This window comes from Colobus angolensis, unplaced genomic scaffold (genome assembly GCF_000951035.1).
Source record: "Colobus angolensis palliatus isolate OR3802 unplaced genomic scaffold, Cang.pa_1.0 Scaffold143, whole genome shotgun sequence".
Classification (NCBI taxonomy): Eukaryota; Metazoa; Chordata; class Mammalia; order Primates; family Cercopithecidae; genus Colobus; species Colobus angolensis.
The window spans coordinates 3,907,444-3,934,790 of NW_012114522.1; the positions used below are offsets into that span (position 1 = coordinate 3,907,444).

Here is a 27,347-nt window from a genome sequence, read left to right on the forward strand (position 1 = left end):
GGGAAGGAAGGAAGGAAAGGGAGAGAGAAGAAGAAAGAAAGGAAAGAAAGAGAAAGAGAGAGAAAGAAAGAAAGAAAAGAAAGAAGAAAGAAAGGAAGAAAGAAAGAAAAAGAGAAAGAATGAAAGAAAGAGAGAAAGAAAGAAAGGAAGAAAGAAGAAGAAAGTCAGCCTTTGTGTCCTCAGAGTGTGGGACCTCAGACTCAGCCTCCCTGAGCCACTGCCTCCTCTTTGTCTACAGAATGAAAGCAATGAGCCTGCCTCCTGGGGTTGTGTGAGGATTAAACAGGAGAGTGGTGTGCCTGGCACAGGGTAATAAACCATAGTTGACGGCTTTTGCTATCTATTCAAATTTAGTGCAACTGTGTTTTTTAAATTTGGTAATTCTGTGACTTCACAATGGATAAAGCCATGGTACCCGGTTGACCATTTCTCCCTAGATGAATAGGTAAGAAGTAAACACGTTTCCAAAGGAGAACTGCTGCGTGGGAAGGCGTGAAAAGTCATAGTTCACGGACGAGGCTGCTTCTAGTCCGAACTCGCGCTTGTTAGTAACATCTGTACCCACTGGAATTCCTTGGTTTTTGCTGAGTAACGTGGGAAAATGGCAAGTGGTAAATAATCCGGTCACATTCTGTTTTTAAACCGAATCTTTTCCCCAGGAGAGAGAGAGGAGGTCGCCAGCATTTAACCTCCAAATCACCACCTTCCCTGAGAACAACAGCAGCGCTCTCCAGCTGTTCTGTCACCAGGAAGGAGTTAAGGTAGCGTGCCTGGGGGGTGCCTCTGCTAAATACCAGCCAAGGGCTCGCTCCGTGCCCGGCTCAGTTGTAAAGGGGGAGTGCTGGGATAGAATTGATTTTCATGAGATACCTCTTGTGTTAAAAGTCATAGTTTGACCGTTTATTAAGGGGTCACCAAATGTGACTCTATTTTGACCCATGTGTTTAAAACAGCAGAGGCTTGGTGTATTGCCCCGAGGGTGAACCCCAGCTCCACTGCTGCTCTGGCCTGTAAAATTCCTGAGCCTTAGCCTCTTCGCTATGAAATCCAAATGACAATACCCACACCATGAAGCTGGGGTGACGATGAAATTAGATCATGAACAGATGCCAAGTGCCTGGCCCTGTGCCTGGCATAGCAAGGTTCTGTAGATGGTGGCTGTGGTGGCTAGAAGGGTCTGGGGTTTGTCCTAAAGACCTGCTCAGCCCCAGGGACAGCATCCTGACTCACCCAATTCCATGGCCCTTCTAGAAAGCAGTGTTTGTGCTGGTGTAACACTCAGCAAATGAGCAGCAGTTATGCCTTCTCTCCCTCACTCCCCAGAGGAACAGCTGGGCACAAAACTTGGCCAGAAAAGAAAAGAAAGAGCACGGTGTCTTGTCAAGAGGAAAGGCCGTGGCCCTAGAAATTGGTGTGGTTGGTCTCTGTAGCTCACACAAAAATGAACGTTGGAAATCTCTTCCAGGATGTGAATGTTTCTGAACTTATGAAGAAATTAGATATCCTTGGCGATAACGGGGTAACTATGAGCGATCGGTTTCTGCTTTCGTGTTCTTGTTTTGATCTGGGTGTATTCTGTGTGACTTTTGTTTTGTTTTGTTTTGTTTTAATTTCTCTCTGATATAAGAGATCTAAGAAGTACAATGTAAGGCTTTTGTATGGCCATGTTCCTGGGTGGGTGGAGGGGTTGGTATTCGTCAGAAGTGGGGTTTTGAAGTTAGGTTCCCCTGGCCTGTGAGTGAGGAGGGGATGGGAAGGCCTGAGAACCCTTACCCAGAATGCAGGTGGAGTCACATGAGATTTCTGAAATCAGAAAGGGATCTTTTGGCTATCCTGAAAGATGAACTTGAATGCAGCCATGTTTCATAAAAGCTTAGTGCCCCTCTGTGAAATGTCCCCAAACAGAGGGACAGAAGCTGTGTGCCTGATGTGCTGGTCCCATTAGCGAGAGGGAGCTGACCCTCGGGTGCAGCTCGGAGAGAAGCTAAGAAAGTTGCCTGGTGTTGGCCGGGCGTGGTGGCTCACGCCTGTAATCCCAGCACTTTGGGAGGCTGAGGCGGGCGGATCACCTGAGGTCAGGAGTTCGAGACCAGCCTGGCCAACATGGTGAAACCCCATCTCTACTGAAAATACAAAAACTATCCAGGCGTGGTGGTGTGCATCCCAGCTACTGTAATCCCAGCTACTCGGGAGGCTGAGGCAAGAGAATCACTTGAACCCAGGAGGCGGAGCTTACAGTGAGCTGAGATCACACCACTGCACTTGAACCCAGGTGACAGAGACTCCGTCTCAAAACAAACAAACAACAACAAAACAAACAAAAAAGCTTGCTTGGTGCTGACTGTCTACACGTGGATTTGGGATCCAGTGTCAAATGCCCTTGCTCATTTTTGTGTTTTAGAATTTGAGAAATGAAGAACAGGTTGCAATAATCCAAGCTGGAACTGTGCTTGCCCTGTGTGAAAAGGTAGAAGCCAGCAGCATTTCTGTGCTCACACCTTGTCCCAGCTTCCCAGCACCATACAAGAAACTGTACATTGGCGTCTTGCTTTGCGTGGGAGCATGCATTCCAGTCCGTCTGCGTCTGCACGTGCCCGTGCATGCCTTTCCGTTTTCTTCATGAAGGAAGTCCCACATGCTCGCTGTAGTAAACCCAGAGATGCAGGAGGAAATCAAAACCCGGTGGAGGAAACAGTCTGTCACATTTGTGTATTTCCTTCCAGTGGTTTCCCTGTGTCCATTGTTTTTAAACTTAGTCGTAACGATACTTGACATCCGGTTTTCAATCAGGCTTTAGAAGCATCCTCCATGCCATTTAACGTGGTTCATAAATGTGTTTAAATGGCTCTGCATCTCTCCATCACACAGTTCTACCGTTAGTTACTGAAGCCCCTCTTAGCTGTTAGATATCACAGGTGTTTCCACTTTTTTTTTTCCTACAATCATGCAGTGGTAAACTGTACATTTTTTACACATAAATTTCTATCTACATCTTAAAATATGCCCATAGGATATGTTTTAGAAGCAGAATCACTGGGCCAAATAGTAAGAATGTGTTGAAGGACTTCGGCATGGTCAAAACAGTGTCCAGAAAAGCGGCACCAGTTACCCTTCTACCCGCAGCCTTACACATTGTTGATTTATGCTTGACATGGCATGTTACCGCTGCCGAGTACTTTGTCGATTGGATGGTGAAAACTGTATCATATCATTGTTTTCATTTTTATTTGAGTGCTAGTGATACTGAGTTTTTTTGTGTGTGTATTATCTATTTTCTCCTTCCTTGTGAATTGTAATTGCATTTATTTTGAGGGTTTTCCATTGGATTTATTCACCCATCCATGCATTCATTCATTTGACAAATATGTATTCATTGTCATTGTCTTTCTTACTGACTTCTCTGTGTGCTTTACATATTAAAGATATTAGCTTTTTGACCTGTTTGTTACAAAACACATTCCTGATGTGTTTGCCTTTTACATTGGTTTAGGGTGTGTTAGAAATACACAACTGTTTAGGGCTAAAGACCTTTTCCTTTCAAAGCACATGAGTTCAACTTTAAAATGCTATTTTTGCAGTGATGAGGTCTTAATGATCTTAGTTGGGATTCACTCCTGAATCTCTGGAAGGGCATTTAAACTAGAAATAGTTTCCTTCCCAGGGCATCTGTTCAATCCCTCAATCAAGTAAAGGATACTAAATGTTGGTAACAGACTTATGGCCAAACCTTGCCCAAGGTCACACTGGTAGGCAGTGAGAGGATTGGAACTCAGCTTTCTTCTGTTCCTATCATCACTAAACCTGGCTGAGCTTGTGTCCTCAGGTGAACCGCGGGACCGGGATGACTCACACCTGGCCGGCTGGTGGCCATCAGGTGCAGGTGCAGGCATGGGGCGGGGCACATGAGACACATTCAGCACACCTTCCTTTCCAGCAGCAAAACCTTCCATTCCATGGCTGTCTAGGCTCCTTCAACAGTGCTCCGTGTAGAGTCACACAAAGTGCTGATTAAACACTTATGACATTTATGACTCAGTTTACTCAACATCCACTGGAACATTTACTGAGAAAGAGCATCTTAGTGTCAAGTGCTGAGCACGGCCCTGATAGACGTGGAGATGTCACATCCACCAGTGTCTGATTTGATGTCAGGGAGGCCTCTCCTGGCTTGGGTCTTGGTGACACCACTTGCCAGCTGCAGGGGTTTCGGCCAGTTTCTCACCACGTCTCTCTCAGCCATGACACCGAGCATCCTGGTGGCTCACAGTCTCTGTCGGAATCCGCGAGGCTGCATATTTCAGTGTGATCAGGCATTGCCATCTGGTTCAGTCAGGCACCTGGGGCCATGCTTGCTTCCTGGAGATGCTTGGTCAATGCCTGTGGATCGGGTGAGCAAGGAGTAGGAAGCTGCCAGTGACTCAGATGGCTGGTTCGTCACGGGGCTGAGGCAGAGGACGTTGGAGGGCCAGGGCGCCAGCTGGCAGGAGGCTTCCAGCCTCGGTGAGAGCAGCCCTCTGCAGGGCGCTGAGTTCTCCTACCTGAGCCATTCCTGATGTGCCCCTCCCCACGCCCAACCCACAGCAGGTGTTCCAGGCCTGCACCTTAAGTCCACAGCGCTCCTCATCCTCTGGGCATCTGTGAGATTAGCAGCCCTCTAGGACAGATGAGGAGGGGGAACCTGTCTGGGATCCGGCCACTGTCTGCTTGACCCTCACCATGCTCTGCTTGCCTGGCAGCTGCCAACCTCCCCGCTTGCACCCTGCCCACCCCCACTGCCGCCCGCCTGCCCCTGCCCACTAACCTCCCCAAGCTGGTCAGCCTAGTGCCATGCCTTGTGCCCTACACACTAGAGAGCCGTGCTGGCCGCCCTAGTCTGCCAGCCCCTCACAACCCCTACTGACGGTTATGGGGCCCTGATTCTAAGCCTGGCACAGAGGTGCCCAGCTCCCCATCTTTGAGGACTGGACTTAAACCATAGTTTTCTCAGGTTGGGTTCTAGGAGACACTGGCCCTGCCATTTGTCTGTGGATAAAGGTCCAGTAAGCTTGGGAGTTGCCACTTGTCTTCTCCCAGCCTTGTTGGTGGGAGAGCTCCTCAGGTTCAGAAGTGGACCCTCATGTGGGGTGGGAACTGCATCAGTGGGACCCCCTGAGAATCTGGCAGGACCACTAGGGGACTGACGGTCTGCTTTGCCTGGGACTGACAGCTTTCCTGGGACGTGAGAATTGCAATGCTAAAAGAGGGACAGTCGTGGGCCAACAGGGACAAGCTGGTCACCCTAGAGTCAATAGGTACTGCAGGGAAGTTTGCAGAGGTGGAGGGTACCTGCAATGTCACTGCCAGAGAAGGCTTTCACAGATAGGCCCAGTTAACCCCCATGCCACTAAATACTCCTTATTTTAAAAATTGTCATTCCATACTGGTATCCGAATAAGCGGAAGTCAATGTCAATGTTCCCTTAGAGGCATGAATTTTTTTTTTTTTTTTTCGAGACAGAGTCTCACTGGTCGCCCAGGCTGGAGTGCAGTGGCATGATCTCAGCTCACGGCAACCTCCACCTCTAGGGTTCAAGCGATTCTCGTGCTTCAGCCTCCTGCAGCTGGGATTACAGGCATGTGCCACCACGCCTGGCTAATTTTTGTAGTTTTAGTAGAGATGGGGTTTCTCCATGTTGGCCAGGCTAGTCTCAAACTCCTGACCCCAAGTGGTCTGTCCGCCTTGGCCTCCCAAAGTGCTGAGATGACAGGTGTGAGCCACCTCACCCAGCCTCGAAGCCCATTTCTCAGTGTGCAGGTGAAGTGCAACCTGAAGGAATGTGCTATGATGTGCCTGTGTTCATTTCCCTGCAAACAGCATCTTGCACCGGGCACATGCCTTCCTCATCTCTGCCCACTGAAGCCCTGCCCAGTCATCAAGGCACAGGCATCCATCCTGGCACCCGTCAGCCCCACTCCGGTTAGGCACGGATAGGATCAGGGCAAGGTCTCACTCACCTCAGCACATGGCGCGTGCCCTGCAGAGAAACTGAACCATGAGACATTGGAGGGTTTATAAGTCATAGCAGTCATATCTCTTCTCCCTCAAGTTCAGAGTGGATCGAGAAAAAGACACCGGCCTCAGCCAGGTGGGAATGTCTTAAAGGCCGTGTTTTCGCTGGTAACGATGGATAGGAGAATGAGGCATAGGTCTGAGCCATAGTCAGACTTTCTAATAGTTGGCCCCGAGTTGAAGCCTTGGGACCCTCCCCAAAGGGAGAGGGGAGAGATGAGCCCCACCAGTTGCAGGGGATCCAGGCTCTGCACCTGAGGGGTCCTGGGAGTCGGGGCACAGAGAGCAGCCCCCACCCTGCAAGAGGCTGCCCCCATGAGGCTGCTCAGGTTCCCATCAGCACCTCCCTGTGCGTGGACTCCCTTCTCCTCCCCAGCCCAAGACCCCCTTTTATGGGGTTGGAGCAGAACCATGAACATTGTTTCTCCCAGGAGTGGCTTAGGCCCCCACAGCGCTCTGGCCAAACTCTTTGATATTAAATTTCTGATCTCACATGGCGGGGGGTCCTCATGACCAGCTCTCTCTGCTCTCGTGTTCTCTCCCAGTTGCCGAAAAGGTCTTGTTAAATTTATTTTTTATATGCAATTTTTTAAATGACAGCAACAACAAAGCTCAACACTGTGTTCTGTAGAAACCATTCTGAGAGCAGCTGGTTGTAATCATCCAAAACTGGATTTCCCATTTTCATTTCATTCATTTTTTGACTGCTTGCATGAGGATGTTAAAAAGGAAATACCTGTAACTCCTCATCCAAAATATGCTTGTCTGTTTCTAAGAAACCACGCATCTTGTCTGAGCCTTGTTTGAGGAAGTGCCGGCCACCGCGGCTGGCACAGGGTGCTGGGTGCTGCCTCCGTGGCTGGCACTGGAGCCCATACTGGGGACCAAGCTCACTGTGACGTTACGGAGGGAGTTCTGTGACAGCACCCGATCAGTTCTGGTCTCCTCTGTACAGACAGCACACACTGCACACCCTCGATTCTCCTTTATTCAACAGAAGTTTATTAGGCACCTGCTTGTGTCAGGCCCTGTGCCAGTCAAGGAAATCCAACAGGAGGCAAACGTGGTCCCCACCTTCAAGGGGGGCAGCAGGGTTAGGGGTGAAACAGACAACAGCGCCTGTCAGGTGAGTGCTGTGAACAGGCATTCACAAGGTGACTGACATGGGCACCATGGAGGGTAACTGACCCCATGGACTCAAGCAGGGTAGGCTTCCTGGAGGAGGTGACAGCTAGCTCAGGGCCTAAAGACTGAGTGATGCTAGCTCAGTAAAGGCCTGGGGCTGAGGCTGGGGCCAGGAGAGGTAGGGACGGCACAGGGAAAGGCTGAGCATGTTTGAGGAGCTCTGTGTAGTTAGGATGACCAGGGCCCGGGATTTCAGTGGGGATAGGAGAGTGCTGACTGATAAGACTGTGAGCATTGCAGGGGCCACCCCACGCTGGGGCCTTGCCAGTGTTGTCGGGAGTGAGGGGATGTCTTTGGAGGGCTCTGAGCAGAGCAGGGAGGTTCCATGAGCCCAAGTGTGTTTTTTAGGGAACTTACTGGCTGGGGGGCAGAAAGGGATTTGTGGTATGTGGGGAGGGTTCAGATATGAACCTGGGGGCTGAAAGGGGAATGGGGGGGTTGGTGATGGGGAAGGAGTGCTGTGAGTGTGTTTGAGAACCAGAAGGAGGCGAAGCCAGTATGTTGGAAGTGGACGAAAGGAAGGAGGGGGCGCTCTTCCCCATCAGGGGTCCTGGCAGGCCCTGGAGATTCCTTGAGACTTGGGAGTGGAGGGATGCAGGAGGCAGCGGCACACAGGGCGTGGTGGGGCAGATCTGGGTGGGAGACATTTCAGAGAGGGTAGAGAGGGTGGATCCCAGGGGGAGGGCAGAGTAAGGTGGGGAAGGCCGAGGGCAGGGCTCCAGGACCTCACAAGGGCAGGGTGACCCGGTGAGGGTGACCAGCCGCTGCCAGAGGAGGGGGAAAGCAAGCAGGACAAGGAAACTAGGGGATCCTGGGGTCAGGAAAGGAGGCTTTCTGCAGCTGGGGCCTGGAGTTAGGAAAGGGGGTGCTCCACAGCCGGGGCCTGGGGTCGGGAAAGAGGGCACTCTGCAGTTAGGGCCTGGCAATGGGAGGCCAGCCAACAACCTGAGCAATGAGGAGGTCAGTGATGTCGTCAAACCCGGACACCCCTCGGTGCCTTGACCTCCCCGCAGCCCTACCCCACAGGCAGCCACCCTGTGCTGGCCTGGACTTCCTCCCATCTTAGGGGCTCCTCACAGAGACACATCCGCATATGACACCTGCCTCCGTGCTCACCCCCAGCCCAGACCCCAGAGGGAACGTGGACAGAGCTCCCACTCCCTTACCTGGCACTCAGGTGCACGCCCTACCTGTTCATCCCCTATTCTGTGCCTGCGCCCTCATGTCCTGGCACGAGCCCTGCTTTCATGCTCCTACACCCCCTATCCTGTGTGTGATTCCGCTTCCTCTCACGGTGGCACCAGGCACTCTGGGCTGCTCCAACTCACGTTGCTGGAGGGATGAGAGCTTTGGCGTTCTGCAGGCTGGGTTCCAAATCTCCATTCTGTACCTGTGTGACCTTGGACAAGTTACTTAACTCAGCCTCCATGTCTTTACCTGCAAAATGGGAGTGATGCTGCCTACTGCATGGGGTGGTTGTAAGAGGGTCAGATGAGGTCTCCTGAGTGAAGCATCAGCACAGAGCAGGCACTCTGTGACATCAGCTACACCACGCCACTTCCTCTGCTGTACACACTTGCAGTCGTCCACACTTGGGTCCACCCAGGCTCTGAATCCAGCTTCCACACCACGTACATGTCACACTTACACCTATGACCTCCTGCACATACAGGCTGGACCATGCACACACAACCACACCATCCGCAGGTGCAGGCATGTGTGTGCCGTGACGTGATCCATTCCTGAGCACACCCTGAAGAAGCCGATCTATGAAATTCACACACCTGTGAAATTCCACAGCCCGTTGGGTTCTGACTCTCACTTTGCTGCACCCCTCCTGTCCCTGCTGTTTTCTAGTGGCTGAAGCAAATAGAGGGGACCGAGGCCGCCCTGACCCAGAAGATGCTGGACCTGGAGAAGGAGAAGGTAAAAGATTTGACTGCCTGGGGGTGGGGGGAGAGGGTTCGAAGAGCAAAGTCGATTTGCAGGAAGGCTTTGCACGTGTTTTCCTAATGATTTGCATGCATTTCTCAATTTTGCTTTTGCCCCAGTGTTTGTTCTGAGTAATTATCACCCATTTACTTACTCTTTCACTTGCTCAGTTACTCATTGAATACCTATTTTCAGAACCTCTGCTGTGTCCCAGGTGCTATGCCAGGATTAGAGGCTTGGTAATGAATAAGTGAGGTCTCTCCCACCAGGGGCAAGCTCACAGGCCTGCAGGGTTGTGCGGTCATGAGCTCATGTGAATGCAGCATGAGGATGTTAGGAGAGACACAGCCCAGATATGGAAATACTGGCGCAGTGACTCTAGGAACACACGGGCAGGGCTCAAACCTTTGCTGGCCATGAAAGCTTGGAGAACTGGACTTTAGTTTTCTCATTGATGAATGGGAAACTCCAATCTGTGCTTTGCTGGGTTGTGGGAGGAGAAATGCAAGATACATAGCCAGGTTTGCACTGTGCTTGGCACCTTGGGTACCTGATAAATGGTGGCGGTGGTTATTCACTGGGGTTATGGATGTATGGAGAGCCTGGGGAGGACAGAGAAGGCTTCCCAGAAGACGTGGTTCTTGAGTAGTCAAAGGCCAATTCGAGTTCTCCAAGAAGAAATGGAAATGGGAGGAGAAGGAGGAAGGTGGAAGGACTCATGGGGCCTGGGAGCAGGGAGTGGTGCGGAAAGAGCCCTGACTGGTGCCAGAAGGCCTGCGTTTCTACTCCCACCTCTGCCATCATCGAACTGTGGCATCTAAGGCGAGGCTCTGGTCCTCCCTGGCTCTTTCCTTCCTTGTCTGTAAAAGGAAGTGGCTACAGGAGATGAACTCTAACCCTGAAACCCTCAAATCAGTCATAAGAAGAGATTTGCACTCTGGAGAGATCGTGCTTGCAGGGTCTTAGAGAGTGGCCCAGGGAAGTGGGAGGCAGGGAGAAGTGTGCTCAGTGAGACCGATGGGGAGGTGGGTGATGCAGTTCAGGCAGGAGGAAAGAACCACATCTGAGAACCATGAAGACAGTCTTCTGGGGCCACTAAGACGTGGCAGGAGGAACCCAAAAGGACTCCTGTGAATTGTGCCTGGGTTTGACATGGGTCCCTTCTTTACAGTCAGGTACCCAAGAGGAAGCGAAGCAGGAGGAAGGGATAGTCTTGACCAAGGATCCAGGTGGGGCTGTCAAGGGTGCCCCGGGTCAGTGAGGCTCCTGCTGGGCGATTCTCGTGGGGGCACGCAGGGAAGACCACCAAGTTCCTTCTCATCTGAGTGCCCCCAGTTGGGTGAGACTGCCACTGTCTAGCACACGGGCTCTGAAGCTGTCATGGATTCCTGTTCTGACGCTGGTCCCTGATGGCGCCTCCCTCTTTCTCAGGACCTGTTCAGCAGGCAGAAGGGCTATCTGGAAGAGGAGCTCGACTACCGGAAGCAAGCCCTTGACCAGGCTTACCTGGTAGGACCAGAAGTGGGTTTGACACTTTGGCTTCCTAGACTCCACATTAGAGGCTGCTTTTTCCTCCGGGGCTGAAACTGCATTTAGGGTGCTCCCCAGTGCCAAACAGGAGCGACAAAAATGCCATCTCCACCGTGTGGCTGGAATGACCATACAGATGGTCCCTTTTTCCAAATCAATCGTGATTTTCAAAAATATTCAAAGTTACTTTAATGGTTTTCTTAGACATGCTTCTTAAATTCCAGCAATCATTTGAGATGAATGGGAAGAACCTCTATTTCTTATATGTTTGATGATACTTAAATATTTGGACTTAAAGTCCCAAAGCAAGTTTCCCTATAAATAGGAAAAAGAGATGATCACAAAGGAACGCAGAGGTAAAGCAATTAGATGAGGCCAGGTGATTTTCAGAACCAAAGGGATGAGGTATAAGGTCGGATGTAGTATTGCATTTGGCTTGCAAAATTGGTTCTGGGCATCCTGGTGATTAAAGTACAGTGGGATGATGTTCAGGGTCCTGTGTCCTCACACTCAAAGCTAAGCGCTCCTGGCACTGAGAGAAATTCTCCTTGGGGGAGGCGGGGAGTTGAGTAAGATCACGGAAACTTGTCCCTGCAGGAGAGAGAATTTAGAGTTCAATGCCATTCCTTGTAGGAAGAAGCTAGTGTGGTAGAGACTCTTGAGCAAATCTGTGCCCAGATCATTTGTAGTGAAAGTAATTTTACAAAAATGGGTTTGCACCTACAAAATGCAGAGCCAATCACTCAAAAAATGACTTTAAAACTCTGCTTCCCATGAGAGGCTCCAGGAAGACAGAGAGCAGGTAGCCTGGGCTTAGCTCAAATGGACAGGAGATTCTAGATGTGAAGGCCGGTGCAACTAGCTATGACCCTTGGCCCTTCCTGTCTAGGCTGTGAGGCTTGAATCCCTTCAGACTGGGAACAGGAGACGCAGACGATCAGAATGGACTAAGCCTTGTCAAGACACAACATTTCCCTCTGGGCACACGATGTATCAGCAGTGTTGAGGGCAACTAACGAATGGAGACATTCTCATCTATACCCTGGTCTGTCTCCTGCTTCTCTCATCTTTTAGGTTTTTCCTTGTTTTGGTCCTGGCTTGGTCCTTTTGAAAACACCCTGCAGGATGGGCCATCCCTATCAGGCATCCCTGTTCTCCCCTAGCGTTTCCCAAAAAAAAATGCCGAGGAATGTGATTGTAGGTGGAACCTAGGGCCCCGCGAAGCGTAGCGCAATAGAGTTAAGTTGGAAAATTCTGAAGGACCTCTTGGGGTCTTAGTGTGCTGAAGGGTGAGTCGAGGCTCTGAGAGGAATGTAGGCAAGCAGTGTGCCAAGTTCACTGGATCATTGGACCTTTTTCCAAAGGACATCTTGCAGAACTGGCATTTCTGAAAACACCCTTTGGAACACCTTGGGGTCCACCCTTCCTTTGTCTAAGCACCAACTCAGGAAGGCCTGAGGGATCCCTCAGAGCGCTGAATCTGCAGAACAGGCTCCTGCATGCTGGTTCTGCGGCCATATAGAAGCTGCCTTCACACTTGGAGTATTTGAAAGCCTGCCGTGGGCAGTGTGCTCCCAGTGGGATTTCAGTCACATGAGTTCTGACGCAGTTCTGGATTCTCATGAACAGTCAGGAAGTGAAATGCTCTGAGAGGGTGCCAGGGTCGTGTGTCCATGCTGGGGCCAGGACAGCAGGTGCCAGATACAAGCCTGTGTCCCTTTGTCACTGAGCTGCGTGAGGTGGGGCAGGCCCGCAACGGGGTTTCCAGAATCAAGTGGTGCATTTCCATCTGGAAACTGGCCACCCGGGGGGTCTCCTGGGAGCTTGGCTGCTGAGTAGAGAAGGGGTGAGCCTGCAGGCACCAGCAAGCTCTGTTCCATGTGGAGCCCACCTGGGGGCCTCACAGCTCTGCCGGGAAACAGATTCCAGCCTTCTAATTCCCCAGGGGCAACTGTTGGGGTGGGCAGAGGTGAAGGTGATCATGTTTGTTGGTTAAAATCAGTCTGGCTCAGTGGGCCTGGATCCCAGCAGGGAGAAGCCAGAGGAGACTTGAGGAGCAAGTGGCCTGATAGTGATGGAGGGCTACTGGGTTAGCCTCTGCCTCAGTGATGGAGGGCTACTGGGTTAGACTGCCTCGGTGATGGAGGGCTACTGGGTTAACCTTGGCCGCAGTGATGAAGGGCTACTGGGTTAACCTCTGCCTCGGTGATGGAGGGCTACTGGGTTAACCTCTGCCTCGGTGATGGAGGGCTACTGGGTTAACCTCTGCCTTGGTGATGGAGGCTACCGGTTAGCCTCTGCCTCGGTGACGGAGGGCTACTGGGTTAACCTCTGCCTCGGTGGTGAAGGCCTACTGGGTTAACCTCTGCCTCGGTGATGGAGGGCTACTGGTTAGCCTCTGCCTCGGTGACGGAGGGCTACTGGGTTAACCTCGGCCTTGGTGATGGAGGGCTACCGGTTAGCCTTGGCCTTGGTGATGGAGGGCTAATGGTTAACCTCTGCCTCAGTGGCATGTTTCTATTGAAACTCATGGTTCCTCTACACCACCTGTAGTTTCTTTGGAAGAGAAGTAGCTGTCCCTTAGTAAGGAGTGTGGATGGGATTTAGGAAGGCAGAAAAGGAGCTAATTTTCTTTTGTCCCTAGACATTCCCATAAGATAGCTATATGTAAGTGTCTTGCTGTGAAAAGGAGTAACATCCTGTAATGATGAAAACTCAGCTTTCGCAAGGATCCCCAGTTGGTCACTAATGTCTCATTCAGCTTTGCCAACAAAGGGTGTCTTCCTTTTGTGGGGGGTTAGGGGCAATTAAAACATTGCCACTATTTGCTTTGGGCTAGAGTTGCATTCTTAAGGCAGCTGAAAACCAAATGAAAATCCAGACATATTTTCCCATTGGCACCCATTAGAAAAGGAGAGATTTGTTCCCAAGGTGAGGAGAGTCGATTGGAAGCCAAGGATGAAATAAAACTCAGGTGAATTGCACCTCTGTCTGAGTCATGTATTTTAAGGGAAGGCTATAGTTACTTTTTCTTCTTGCCCTTGTCCCCTCTTGTGCATAGTATGGGCGTCTGGGTTGAATAGAGTAAAAAATGCTCTGGATAACATGTGCGCAGGGCCGAGTTGCTCCCTCACAGCCTGCTCCCCTGGGCACTGCTGGCCCTGTGCTTGGCCCCTGACAGATGCCCCTCCCTGCCCAAAACCCCCTCCCTGACTCTGTCTCCACTGGCAGCAGCCTCCTGGTGGTTCCTGTTCACCTCCTTGTGACCTTCCTCTGTCTGTGTGATCTGGGCTCCTCAGAAAATCCAAGACCTGGAGGCCACACTGTACACAGCGCTGCAGCAGGAGCCGGGGCGGAGGGCCGGTGAGGCGCTGAGCGAGGGCCAGCGGGAGGACCTGCAGGCTGCTGTGGAAAAGGTGCGCAGGCAGATCCTCAGGCAGAGCCGCGAGTTCGACAGCCAGATCCTGCGGGAGCGCATGGAACTGCTGCAGCAGGCCCAGCAGGTAGGCGTCAACAGCTGCTGTGCCCACAGCACCCCCGGCATCCCTGTCGTCCTGTGTGCACCTTGGCACCCTGATGGACCCCTGAGTGCCCCAGGCTCTTTCCAGGGCGAGTTGGTGGTAAAGCAAGTTTCTAAGAAGCAAGATTTCATAGATGCCCGTCATAACTCCCTGTGACGGGGCAAGACATTCTATAGAGCAAATGCTGAAACATTCATCCAACCAAGTGCCTTCTCCCTCGGCCCTCCTCCTCCAGCAACTGCACGCTGTTTCCAGGTCAGATGCTGGTCACGGGGAGGCATCAGCAACAGTTTGCTTTTTTGCTGCCTTTTGTGATGGCGGCTCATTTGAGGATTGGGCCTTCCAGCTTCCATTGAGGTCTGAAAACCTCAACGTCTTCCAAGGTTCGATGTTGCATGTGAGTTTCATGTGCTACTGAGCACACGGGGAGCTGGGGGCTTCATGACTCCTGATTGACCATGAAGGGAAAGAAGTAGCAGCATGCAGAGCATTTGTTGGGCGCTCACCGTCTGTTGGGCAGTGGCTCCCTGCACTGCAGATCCCTTATCTCAGGGACCCTAAGGGTGGGCACTAGGATGTCCACTTTCCAGACGAGAACTGAGGCTCAGGGAGGTTAGCTCATGTGCCTGAAGGTCACCCAGGTAGTAAGTGATTTGCTCCAGACGACCACCAGAGTAAGTGCCAGAGAACAGGCAAGTAGGCAGGGTAAAAGAAAACTTTATGAACTAGCCAATGTGAAGGAGGGGCCAGGTTCACCGGTCTCCGGAGGTGGAGTACGAGGAAGCCGCTCCGGCGTTCTCGGGCGAGGTTCCTAGGTTCGCATCCGAGCAGGGGCAAGGAAGTTCACGCCGTGCACCCGCAGGGAGCGGCTTTTATGTCCTGGGCCTGGGAGTGGGTGGGCAGTGGGCGGGACATAGGCGGGTCGGGGGCGGGGCGGTAGGCGCGGCTAGGTAGGTTTCGATTTTTCTCTGTCAGACTGCGCCTGCGCAGTCGACCTGTGTCTTTCCCGGGCCCGGGAAAGTTGACAATGAAGAACCTGGAAATGCGCCATTTTAGTCCCTTTGTTCTTTTGTTCCCTCCCTCTGTCCAGACAGTAAGGATCTAGATTACTGGCAGGGAGGTATGTCACAGAAGGAAAAAAGAAGGGGGATGTGGTCAGAGAGAGAGAGAGAGAGAAAGAGTTTGACTTCTTTTACGGAACTAGCTCACGCAACTGTAGATAAAGATTGGCAAGTTCACAGTCTGCAGGGCACGCCAGAGCCCCAGGGAAGAGTTGTTGCAGTTCAAGCCTGAAGGCCATCTGCTAGCAGCATGCCCCTCTCCTCAGGGAGCTCAGGCTTTCTCTCAAGGCCTTCAGGTGATTGAATGAACCCCCCCCACCACACGCATTATGGAGGCTCATCTGCTTTACTCAAAGTCTACTGATTTAGATGTTTATCTCATCTAAAAAAGACCTCCACAGAAACATCTAGTTTGTTTGTCTGTTTTTTGAAATGGAGTCTCACTCTTATCACCCAGGCTGGAGTGCAGTGGCACGATCTCAGCTCCCTGCAACCTCCACCTCCCAGGTCAAGCAATTCTCCTGCCTCAGACTCCTGAGTAGCTGGGATTACAGGCACCTGCCACCACACCCAGCTAATTTTTGTATTCTTAGTGGAGATGGAGTTTCTCCATGTTGGCCAGGCTGATCTCAAACTCCTGACCTTAAGTGACCCACCCACCTAGGCCTCCCAAAGTGCCATGATTATAGGCATGAGCCACCATGCCCGGCAACATCTAGAATACTTGACCAAATATCTGGGTACCATGGCCTAGCCAAGTTAACATAAAATCAATCATCATCACCATCAAAGGGAAAGGGGATTCTGGGCAGCAGAGCAGCATGGTGTGGGTCAGCTTAGGGCAGCAAAGAAGCTGAAAACACAGACACTGGGACCAGACGGCCTGGCTCTGAACTCGCTCTCCCACTTAGTTGTGTGGCCTTGGACAAATTATTTAACCTCTCTGGGCCTCAATGTCTTCCTCATGGGGATGATGACAATGCCTGTGTCACTGGGGCATGGTAAGGTTTAGATAATTATTACTTGTAAACTTCTCTCAATAAGTGCAGACCACTGTGGATTCTTGCTGAGTGTAGTCTGTGGGTGGAGGTAGCAGGAGCAGATGGGGAGTTAGGAGCTGGGTGCTGGCTTGTCTCTAAGGCCAAGCACTGTGCCTTCTTTTCAGGACTTGCTCACTGAGTATGCAGCAAATGAAGGAATTGATTTCGTGTTCAGGAGATCCTGCTCAAAGAACAGAGCGACATTTGTGTGTTTGAGCCAAAAAAAAAAAAAAAGATCGTTACCCCACTCAAGGATTCAAGTCTCATGGAATGTGCTGCTTTTGGTGGCCTAAGTCTGAAATGTATGATGGGTTAGGGAGCACACCGTAAAGATACAGGGCAATGCCGCATTCCACTGTGACTCCTGGAAAAGCCCTCATGCTGCACATGCTGAGAAATGAACCCAGGATCTGGGTGATTTTTTTAAAAGCCAAAGAGCAAGCCATGGCAGTGTCTGCCTGCTGGGCAGTGGAGGACTCGCATCCCTTAAAGAAAAGAGTCATTTAAAATGCAAGTGTTTTGTGGTGTTTATGTAAGATCATACAGGACAAATAACTTCCTTTTAGCAAACTGTGTAGTCAATTGCATGGAGAAGCTTGAACAGTAGTTTGACCAGGGTTGATATTGCTTTTCCTTTTATCTTTGGATCATTTTCAAATTAGTTGAGAATTCTGTTGAAGGTAATTCATAGACACTCCTTTCTCTCACTGAATATTGAAACTTCCCTGACCTCAGTTTTATTAAAATACAGTGATAGGCTGGGAGCGGTGCCTCAAGCCTGTAATCTCAGCACTTTGGGAGGCCGAGACGGGTGGATCACAAGGTCAGGAGATCGAGACCATCCTGGCTAACATGGTGAAACCCCATCTCTACTAAAAAAATACTAAAAAAAACTAGCCGGGCGAGGTGGCGGGCGCCTGTAGTCCCAGCTACTCAGGAGGCTGAGGCAGGAGAATGGCGTAAACCCAGGAGGTGGAACTTGCAGTGAGCCGAGATCCAGCCACTGCACTCCAGCCTGGGCAAAAGAGCAAGACACCATCTCAAAAAAAAAAAAAAAAAAAATACAGTGATATGTACATATAAGCTGAAGTCAATACATTTATTCAATAATACATTGCTCTGAGACTGTAAAGGGATAAGATATGCAAACCAATTCACCTGGTACATGGTAGGTGTTCAGTGAAAGAGGACTCTATGTTATAACGCATGGATGTCAATACCCAAGGTAGTGTGCTGCCCCCTGGCCACTCAGCATAGTTCATGGACCAGGGACATTGGCCTGATGCTGAGGCCTGCTAGAAATGCAGGATCTCAGGCCCCGCCCCAGGCCTATGGAATCAGATTCCACATTTAAGAAGATCCCATGGTGATTTCTGTGCAACTTCAAGTTGTCAAACCTTGTCTTATAGACGCATGGCTGTGAGTTCTAGGGGGATATAAGGGTCTTGTAACTTTTTTGGTTTAGTAAGAAAATGAGTTATTATTCCTTCCCTTCCCCCATCACCCTGTCTCCCTCCTCTAGCACACCAGGCAGGAGAATCCAGTACCTACCTCCTCCCTGCTTTGAGTTCAGCTCCAGAACGGTCAGCAAAGCTTAACGTTTGCTGGCCTCAGCTTCTTCATCTGTACTATGGGTAGTTCTGAGCGGCTGCACCTCCAGGCATTGCCTTGAGGCTCCGGTGTGGTTCTGCAGGTGAAAAAGCTTGGCCAAACTCTCCCAGTGTAACCGTTGATGCCATGATGTGTGCCGACTCTCGCTCCCCTTCTCCGCGTAGTGTTGCACGCGTGTAGCAGCAACGGGAGCCCGGAGCCCCCAGCCAGTAGCCCGGAGCCTTCAAACTTAGGAGTGCATCTGTTTTACTGGATGCTTCCTTTAACAGGTCTTCCTGGAAGTGGGTGGTCTAGGTATGACTCCAGGGCAGAGGGGAGACTTTCCAGCCAGCCCCAGTGGCCGCATGGTGCTGGGGAAATGAGATGCTGCTGCTTCTGGCTTCCATTCAACAACTATGCATAGAGCACCCACCCATGCCAGGCACAGTGCTGCCTGTTGGGAGTGGAACAGTGGACAAAGTCCTGCTTCCATGGAGAGGATGTTCTTAGATTCTGGGGAGGGGAAACAAGCAAGACTCGAATAAATACTGAAGATGTCAGAAACAGCCAGAGGCTAAAATGGTGTGAGGAAGTGAGCCAGGCAGCCACCTGGCAGAGAGAACAGCAAGTACAAAGCCCCTGAGGTGGGAACAGTTGGCTGTGGTTGAGGAGATGCTTTATGTTTTCTAACAGCTGCAATTTTCAAAAGTAGTACCCTGTGTATAGGATTTTACAGAGAAATCACCACCCTGAAACAGTGGTTGTAAGGAGCATCATTAAAACACCTGTTTGAAAACAGGTGTTTGGCTACCTAATTAAGTCTTCAAACTTATGGAGAGATGAAGGCACAGAGACAAAACAGCTGGATGAAGGTCAGCCAGCCACAAAGTGACCCTTCCAGGCCAGGCCTGTCCTGAGTCCACTGCCAGAGCCCTGGTCTCCACACTGCATGACCCCCTGAGGGTTCACTATTCATATTTTGTGATTCTTTGCTAGTTGCTATCATTTGATAGTCTCCAGAAATCTGGTATTTTCAAAAGAGTATTGCAAAACCTACATTTTTTTTCCAAAGGGAAGTAATTCAAACCTGCATTACCATGATTTTTTTCCCCTCCAGGAACATAAAAATTAATGTTTTAAAGTTTATATATGAAAAGCTATGATGTAGCATTAGAAGCCACAGGCTCTCGGGTCAGACAGATTTTTATTCAAATCCTGTCCCTAGTTATGATGTAACCTGAGGCAAGTTAGTTCACCTCTGTGAGTCTCAATTTTCTTGTCTGTAGAATAGGTACAATCAACGCACACGTCTTGAAGTGTTGTGGTCAATGGAGAATTTATCTAAAGTGCTCACAAAGTAAGCACTCAAGGAATATCAGCTAACATTTGCTGCACTTGGCCTTTCTAACCCAACCTAGTCATTATCATGTCTTCTGTCATCTTTATATTTATAATAGTCCCTAACACTCATGTATTCAACACAGGCAACATGACATAGTACAGCCAGGTGCTCTGGTAACACTCACTCCACTTCTGATCTGGCTCAAGCACTGGCTGCCTGCTTCAACCATGGACAGACCCACCCAGTCTCCCAGTTTGCTGTGGACATTACCATTGTATTTCGCCTGGAATCCAGCCCACAGGGTACAGCAATGTCCCCTGCCCGGCCCCAGCTGAAATTGGCATTTTCCAGCCCTGTTAACTCAGGGGAAAAGAGGATGTGAAAACATCCATTAGTGCATGGCACCTTTCCCAACAGAATGATTCTGCGCTTTTGTAAAAGGTTCTGCCTGAGTGAAGGTTGGAGTGAAGCCACTGGTGTAAATTCACTTTGTCCTGACCCTCTCTGAGGGTTCAGTAGCACTGATTTCACTTCCTCGCCACAGTCGGCCTGCAGAGACATCTGCTGGGACAAGTCACGATGGCAATGCCCTCTCCATTGTCTCTTTTTCTGCCGAAGCCATCCTAACACACAGCACCACCACAACACCTCCCCTGAAACCCTCACTGGCTCCCTAGTGCCCAGAGTACAAAGTCTGGGTTGCTTAGTCTGACCTTCGAAGCCCTCTAGAGCCCCTTCCAACTGGCACAGCTGCATCGTCCACCTCTCTCAAAGATGCCCCTGCTGGCCGTCATGGCACTGTGTTTTGTTCTGTTTTATTTTGTTTTGTTTTGAGTTGTTCTAACATTCGTGTACCAAGCACTGTTCTAGGTGCTGGGGCAATCGATATTCCAGCCCAGGGAGACAGGGTGGCGCTGACACACAGAAGGCGCTCAATAGATGTTGGTTGAATGAAATTCACATGAGTCCTATGAAGACAGGTCATTGATGCCATTTTTCATGAGAGAGCAGAGTGAGGCTCAGAGAAGGTAAGCAACTTGTCCAAGGTCACACAGCCAGGATGCAACAGAGCTCAGCTGTGAACCCAGGTCATCAGCTCAGGAAACTCTTACCCACTGCTCCTTCTGGCCTCCCACACTCTGATGAGAGACTGTTTCCTAAGCATGAATGTCAAGACAGATTAGAATGACAGCCAGGTTCTCAGGCTGATTTGTAAAGCCCAGAAGTTGTTCCTGGGGGATTCTCAGAAGTTGTTTGGAAACTGTAAAGCCGGACATTAGATTACAAAGCCTTGTCCTACAGATCCCATTTCACCCTCCGAGTCACGGAGTCCCACACAGATATTACAGCAGAGGGTTCCAGACACAGAGAGATCATGTCACTCACCCAGAGCCCGACAGCTGCTACATTTGGGGCCCAGAATTCAAGCCAGGTTCGGGCCGCATGCCCGCTTACTCAGCAGCTCCTCGGCGGCCCTGCATGTGAGGGGGTTGCCGGGAAACCCCTGCCACTGCCAGACTGAGGTCACACCATTCCCTTAGGGTGGGAGAGAGTAGAAAATTACCACTTGTAAAAAATAACTTACGGAGTGCTCAATGCCAAGCTCTGCTCTAAACACTTGGTACAATTTTGCTTGTTAAATCCTTAGATGTGGGCCATCTATAGATAAGGACACCAGGCCTCAGGGAGGCGGAATAACTGCCCGAGGTCACAGATCCGAGAGAATCATTTTTTTTTCTCTGTCTCCTTCATGGAATCCATTCTGTTTGGCTGCCCCTGTGATCATCCTGAAATCAAAAGCTCATCATGTCCCTGCCTAGAACCCGTCACTGGCTCCCCATGGCAACCCCAAAGCTGTGAGCACCTTATTGGGACATGGGCCATTCCAGACCCTCTGAGCTCTGTCCCCGACCCCCCACCTCAGGCCCCTTGGCCTCCTGCATGTGCCGTTCCCTCCGCCTGGAATTCCCTTCCGCTCCTGTGCATCTGGTGAACTATCATAGGTCCCTGCTGGGTTCCACGTCTCCTCCAGGCCACAGCTCAATCCCTCACCCCTCACCCTCCTCATGCCTCTTTATTTACTTATTTATTGAGATGGAGTCTCGCTGTGTCACCCAGGCTGGAGTGCAATGGCATGATCTCGGCTCACTGTAACCTCCGCCTCCCAGATTCAAGCGATTCTCCTGTCTCAGCCTCCCCACAGGAGCACACCGCCATGCCCGGATGCCCGGCCCATTGTTGTATTTTTAGTAGACGCATTTCACCATGTTGGTCAGGCTGGTCTTGAACTACTGACCTCAGGTGATCCACCTGCCTCAGCCTCCAAAAGTGCTAGGATTACAGGCTTGAGCCACTGCGCCTGGCCCCTCTTGGTTTTCTTGATGGCGTTTGCATTCATCTGATGCCCTTTCTATTTAATTGTATGCTGCTATTGTCTGAACCATAATTGGACTACAAGGGGAGAGACTTTGTCTTTCTCCCCAGGACTGAAACAGGCCCAGGCATATGGAGCCCTATTTACTGAGTGACTAAATATGCCCACAGCAGTGGTTCTCAAAGCAGGGGTCCTGGACCGTCCACGTCTTCATCACCCGGGAGCTTGCTGGACTGCACCTTTCACTCAGGCCCCACCCCAGCCAGGCTGAGTCAGAAGCTCTGTGGGCGGAGCTTGGCAATCTGCATTTGAGTAGGCTCTCTGGGTGATGCTGACACAGGCTGGAGAACCACCGCCCTACAGAATGAGAGACGACTTCTCTGGGCCTGAATAAAGGCCTGTGGTGACCCCACTTTTAATTTCTGCTGGCTGGAATCGTCCACCCTTCCACCTCCCAGCATTGTCTCAGTGCATGAGGTCTGTATCCCATTCAGGGTGAACAAGGGGCAGCAGCCCACTGGACAGAGTTGCCCCAGAGGTACCCACCTTGGTGGGGCCCTTGATGGGGCTTAAGCCCTGTGCGCACATGAAGAACTGGAGACGGGGGAGTTCACGGGGCAGTTCACCAGATTTCCTTGGTGGAGAGGCTGCGTGGGACGGGAAGGAATGATCGGTAAACCACCCAGGGAATTAATTCTGCAGGTACAGCGCCAAGGAAGGTGACCAAGAGTCCCGGTTTGCCCAGGACTGAGGAATTTCCTAGGACTCACGCCAGGAAAGTCCTGGGCAAACCGGATCTGTTGGTCACCATGGTACCACGTGCTGAGTGGGATTCTAAGAGGGTAGGGTGGATGCTGGTGCAGTGGCTCCCAACAACACCTCCTCTGCCCTTCTCCCTTCCTCCCCCCAGCCCCCAGACTGCAGCTAAATAAATCTTGGACAAGTATGTGACTTGGTGTCACATCCCACCCATGCCCTTTATTAGCTGCTCAGGGCGCCTACATGTTTTGGCCCAGTCTTGATGTTTTATTTTCAAAAGATCCCCTCTTAAGAATGTGTACTGTGTAATTCTATTTCCACAAACTTCTAGAACAGAAACGATCCGTTATTAGTGATAGAAGTCAGAACAGAATTCCTTCACAGGGCTGGAATTGAGCCGGGGGACCAAGGCCTTCTGGGAGCTGGGACGCTCTCTGTCTTGCTTTGGGTGGTGGTGACACGGGCTTGTGCGCGTATCAGAGCTCACCAAGCTGCCCACAGCGTTTGTATCCTTTATGGCTTCTGTGCTAGACCACAATAAAAAATAAAAACAGAGGTTTTAAACATGGACAATGTACTTTTTCTGACACATAGCCTGATGTATTTCAGAGAATTCGAGAACTGGAGGACAAACTGGAGTTTCAGAAGCGGCACCTGAAAGAACTGGAGGAAAAGGTAGGTGACTGCAGCTCACACTGAACCCAGGTTTCTTTCCATGAAATGTTAGCGCAAAATCATTTTATTTCATAACGTCCAAAGCATAGACTCTGTCTCCAGCCCTCCTTTCTCTGCCCTTCTTCTCCCAAATCAGCACCTCATGGAAATTGGTAGTTCCTCAAAATTCCTTCCTGGTAAAGGCATTTCCTTCTCAATGGCTGTCAAAAATTCTGCAGGCCGGGCCAACTCTGTGTGTCTTTTTCACAAAAGCCTTTCCCCAGAATCCCTCCCCTGCTGTCTCACTAGGAAAGAGGTGAAGCATGTTAGCTTGCTGTGGTCAGTGGCATCCCCCTAACCACAGACACAGGTTCTCCTCCAGGGACTCATTCATTTTTAAATAACTTCTGTATTCCCCAGACCAGTCCCATGGTCCTGGAAGACGCAGCCTCTCCCATCCCAGAGGATGTGAGGTTGGCCTCTCATTGGGCTTTGGGTATGTTCCACCAGCCCATTTACCATGATGCCCATTTTATGGGTGAGGAAACTGAGGCAGAGATAGATTAGGACACCTGTCCATGGTCCTACAGCTAGGAAGGGATGGCTGGGGTCTCCATGGACGTCATAGCCATCCCACCCTGACCCTCCATATGACGTTGGTCCAGACACACACATGAGTCTTGCTCAGGACACACGCAAAGCAGCTTTATCATGGCATTGCCCTTCATCTTCTTCCACCTGATGGCTGTGAATCCTTGAGGACAGGGTCTACGTGGTGTTCATCTGATTCAAGACATTTCTTGCCGCAGGCTAGGGCATCATCAAATGTTTGTGGATGAGTAAGCAAATGATCCTAGATGAGTACAGAAAAACAATAATTGCCTATTTAGTGTCACAGAGGTAAGTTCAAGTGTGGCAACAAGATGGAGGGCTGCTGAACCCATCCAGGAGGCCTGGGGGCCGGCGTGCCTTTGCCTGAAGAGGGGTTCTCACCTGAATCTCAAAGGTCAAGGTGGGATCAGCTTGGGAAGAGGAGGTAGAAAGGGCATCTCTGGGCTGCATGTGTCTGAGGCCGGTCTTGTGAGACAGGAAGCTGACTCATTTCAGGGACAAACCAGGGCAGAAGGCTCTGGAAGGCAGATTCCGGGGCTGTCCAAAAATGGGATGACAGCCTTTCTGTAGAGTCAGTCCTGTAGGGAATCAAATCATGTGCCCAGAGAGATGGGACAGCTCTTAAGATTTCACCTCTGTTTCAGATGCTTCCTCTCCCTTCTTTCATGAGAGTCGGCTCCCTGCAGATGAAATCACCTTCCCATCTCTGCTGGAGGCGTAGGGCCCTGCCAGGTTGCAAGTGGACTGAGGATCTGTGCACAGGGGTGGGGGCAGGGCTCGCCTGCCAGTTCCCTGGTTACCCTCATGGGAACCCCAGTTTTAGCTGATTCCTAGAGTCCCCATCTGCCAGATGCCCACCCCCACCAGCCTTCCAAGGATATTTTGAGAACTCAAGGGAGTCTCAAGTATGACTGAATTTAAGAATTGCTTGAGGCATGAGCTGGCTTTGCAGATAGATGAGCCTGGGCTGTCCTCTGGTCTTGCCCAGGTGGGCCCAGAGAGCCTGGGAAATTCACCCCTCTGCTCCAGGCCTTGGTGTTCTCATGTGCTGCTAGGAATGGTGCTCTGTCTCTGAGGGTGGATGTAGGGATGAAATTAGGTTGAGGATATGAAAGTTCGCAGCCCAGGGCCCAGGCAAAGCATGTGGACTGGCAGCACCAGTTCTTCCCATCTCCTAGGTAGTTCTACCACTTCTTTTGGTAAAATGTGTCACAGAGCCAGATATGATAAAAGAAAGGCTTAAAACATGCCCAAGGTCATCGTTGCTGATTAAAATGTTAAAAGTCAGGTGCAATGAGCACACACTTAAAATAACACGCACTATATCCTCAGCAGTGAGAATACCTGGGAAATGTTGGAATCCTCTTTCTGGCTCTGCTTTGACTCTTTTCTCAAAGGCAATGTTTGGGGACTGGTCTATCTTCTTTTGCCGCAGAAGGGAGTTGCGGAGGCTGGCATGTAGAGCAGGAGGGACTGGCCAGGATGGACACCTGATGAGGCCTGTAGGGCTGGAAACCTTCCAAGATGCCTCATGCCACCTTCATTTCCTTATAGGCGTTGGGGCCTGTGACCATGGAAATAGCTCTAGCCACCACTATCCCTGACTCATCATTCCCTTTGTCATATTCAGAAACTCTTTCCTGCCACACCCCACTGGAGGGTCTTAATGAATCCTTCCCTCTCCCCAGGCCTCAGTTTCCCCATGTGGAAGATGAAGGGCTGGGTGATTCCCAAGGCCTCTTCTAGCTCTAACTTCCAATGATCCTACACCTTGTTTAGAAGTTGATGGCTGTTAGTTTGGACTTTTCCAATAAATAATATAAGGAGATATTACCTTGTTTTTGGGGGAAAAAAGACCAACTCAAGGATTATTTTCAAAAGCCCCGGCTGATGTTCAGATATGTTTCACCTAACGACTTGCAACTTCTTTTGAACAAAGCAAGTCCTGAAAAGGGTAAGAAAAGAATTCTACTTTTTTTTGAGACGGAGTCTCGCGCCATCGCCAGGGCTGGAGTACAGTGGCTGGATCTCAGCTCACTGCAAGCTCCGCCTCCCGGGTTCCCCCCATTCTCCTGCCTCAGCCTCCGGAGTAGCTGGGACTACAGGCGCCCACCACCTCGCCCGGCTAGATTTTTGTAGTTTTTTTAGTAGAGACGGGGTTTCACCGTGTTAGCCAGGATGGTCTCGATCTCCTGACCTCGTGATCCACCCGTCTCGATCTCCTGACCTCGTGATCCGCCCGTCTCGGCCTCCCAAAGTGCTGGGATTACAGGCTTGAACCACCGCGCCCGGCCAAGAATTCTACTTTTAAGTCGACGTGTTTAATTTTTCCTCCTGTTAAGACCGTTTTTCCCTGATTTTTTTTCTCTATAAGTAAACTAATCAAATGGCATGAAAGATTTTAAACAGTGGCTCTCTTGGAAGAAAGAACCCTGGCAAAGTTGGTATAGGGCCGGGGTGTCTTTGACTTCCCTGGGCCACATTGGAAGAAATTTGTCTTGGGCCATGCATACATTACACTAACACTAACAACAGCTGGTGAGCTAAAAAAAAAAATTGCACAAAAAAAATTCATAATGTTTTAAGGAAGTTTACATTTGTGCTGGGCCACATTCAAAGCTGCCCTGAGTCACATGGGGCCTGTGGGTAGAGGGCTGGGCAAGCGTGGTGTAGGGGAAAGGGCTCTACTGGTCTGTGAGTTGGACTGGGTGACCTTGAGTGGAATTTACCCTGATCTTTGGTGCACACATCGTGCCCCCGTCTCTTGGTGGGAGCCACTGACCATGACCATTGGCTGGGCCTTCGTCTATTTATACTGGCCTGCCCACGTTCTGCATGAAGTCCACATCACAGCACCAAAAAGACCTGTCCCGGTCCAGAGTGTCAGTCTCCGCTGTCTGAGTTAGCCGCCTGTTTGGGGAGGGGGTCAGGATAACCCACCCTGAGTATGGAAGGCCCCAGGATGCGTTTCCCAGGGGAGATCAGTTCCTAAAGCCTGTTTACTTCCCATTTCTCTTTCCCAACCCAACAACTCAGTGTCATAATTCTGGTAAAATGCTGTCATTGAGTTCCATACTACATATCTTACATCTGTTTTCTTTTCTTTTTCTTCTCTTTTCCTCATTTTCTTTTGGTATTATTTTATAGTTTTTGTTCCTTTTTTTGTTTTTCTCACTAGCATTCATTCTGTGGCCTTGATGACTTCAGTGAGCCAAGACCTCGGGTTGGTATCTTTTCCTTTTCGCAGCTGAAAATGATGATTTTCTAAAACAGGAGGAGTCCTCCTCCCAGTCCCTGACAGTCACGTTCCCTGAGAGATGAGGCACCGTGGAAGGTGGCCTTGTGCTGGATGCCTCAGCTCATGGGTCTGGGCCACCGGGGGAGACCCGGCCTGAGGAGGGGGATCAGGGAGACTCACTGTGAATAAGAATCTCCTCTGTGGAGTTGCATCCACAAAGAGGGACTCTGTTTTATTCTAAACGTTCTCTCCAGTTTGGCTTCAGTCCCTGGTGCTCTCCGTTGCCGTGTGGACCAGTAAGTCCTCTGTAGAGTCCAGGGTCTTTGGCTTCCAGGTTCAAGGGCTGCAGGAGCAGGAGGTTGCTGGACAAACAGCTCATGGGCCCAGACTGCCACGTACGTGCAAAGTGCCCAGGGTGCCCATGTAAGAAGCCACCCAGCTCCCTCTCACCCCTGTCCTGT

General features: G+C 50.6%; 1 protein-coding gene across 1 annotated transcript in view; it reads left to right on the top strand.

Moving 5' to 3' along the window:
• The window catches only part of JAKMIP1 (janus kinase and microtubule interacting protein 1), a 174,959-nt gene extending 148,113 nt beyond the window's left edge, over positions 1-26,846 (top strand). Inside the window, exons 14-21 of the mRNA XM_011935422.1 lie at positions 660-761; positions 1,466-1,519; positions 2,402-2,467; positions 9,091-9,159; positions 10,597-10,674; positions 13,995-14,198; positions 22,992-23,057; positions 26,796-26,846. Of these exons, the coding sequence (XP_011790812.1) occupies positions 660-761; positions 1,466-1,519; positions 2,402-2,467; positions 9,091-9,159; positions 10,597-10,674; positions 13,995-14,198; positions 22,992-23,057; positions 26,796-26,846 (690 nt within the window). The remainder of the gene's footprint in view (positions 1-659; positions 762-1,465; positions 1,520-2,401; positions 2,468-9,090; positions 9,160-10,596; positions 10,675-13,994; positions 14,199-22,991; positions 23,058-26,795) is intronic.
• The last annotated feature ends 501 nt before the right edge of the window (positions 26,847-27,347 follow it).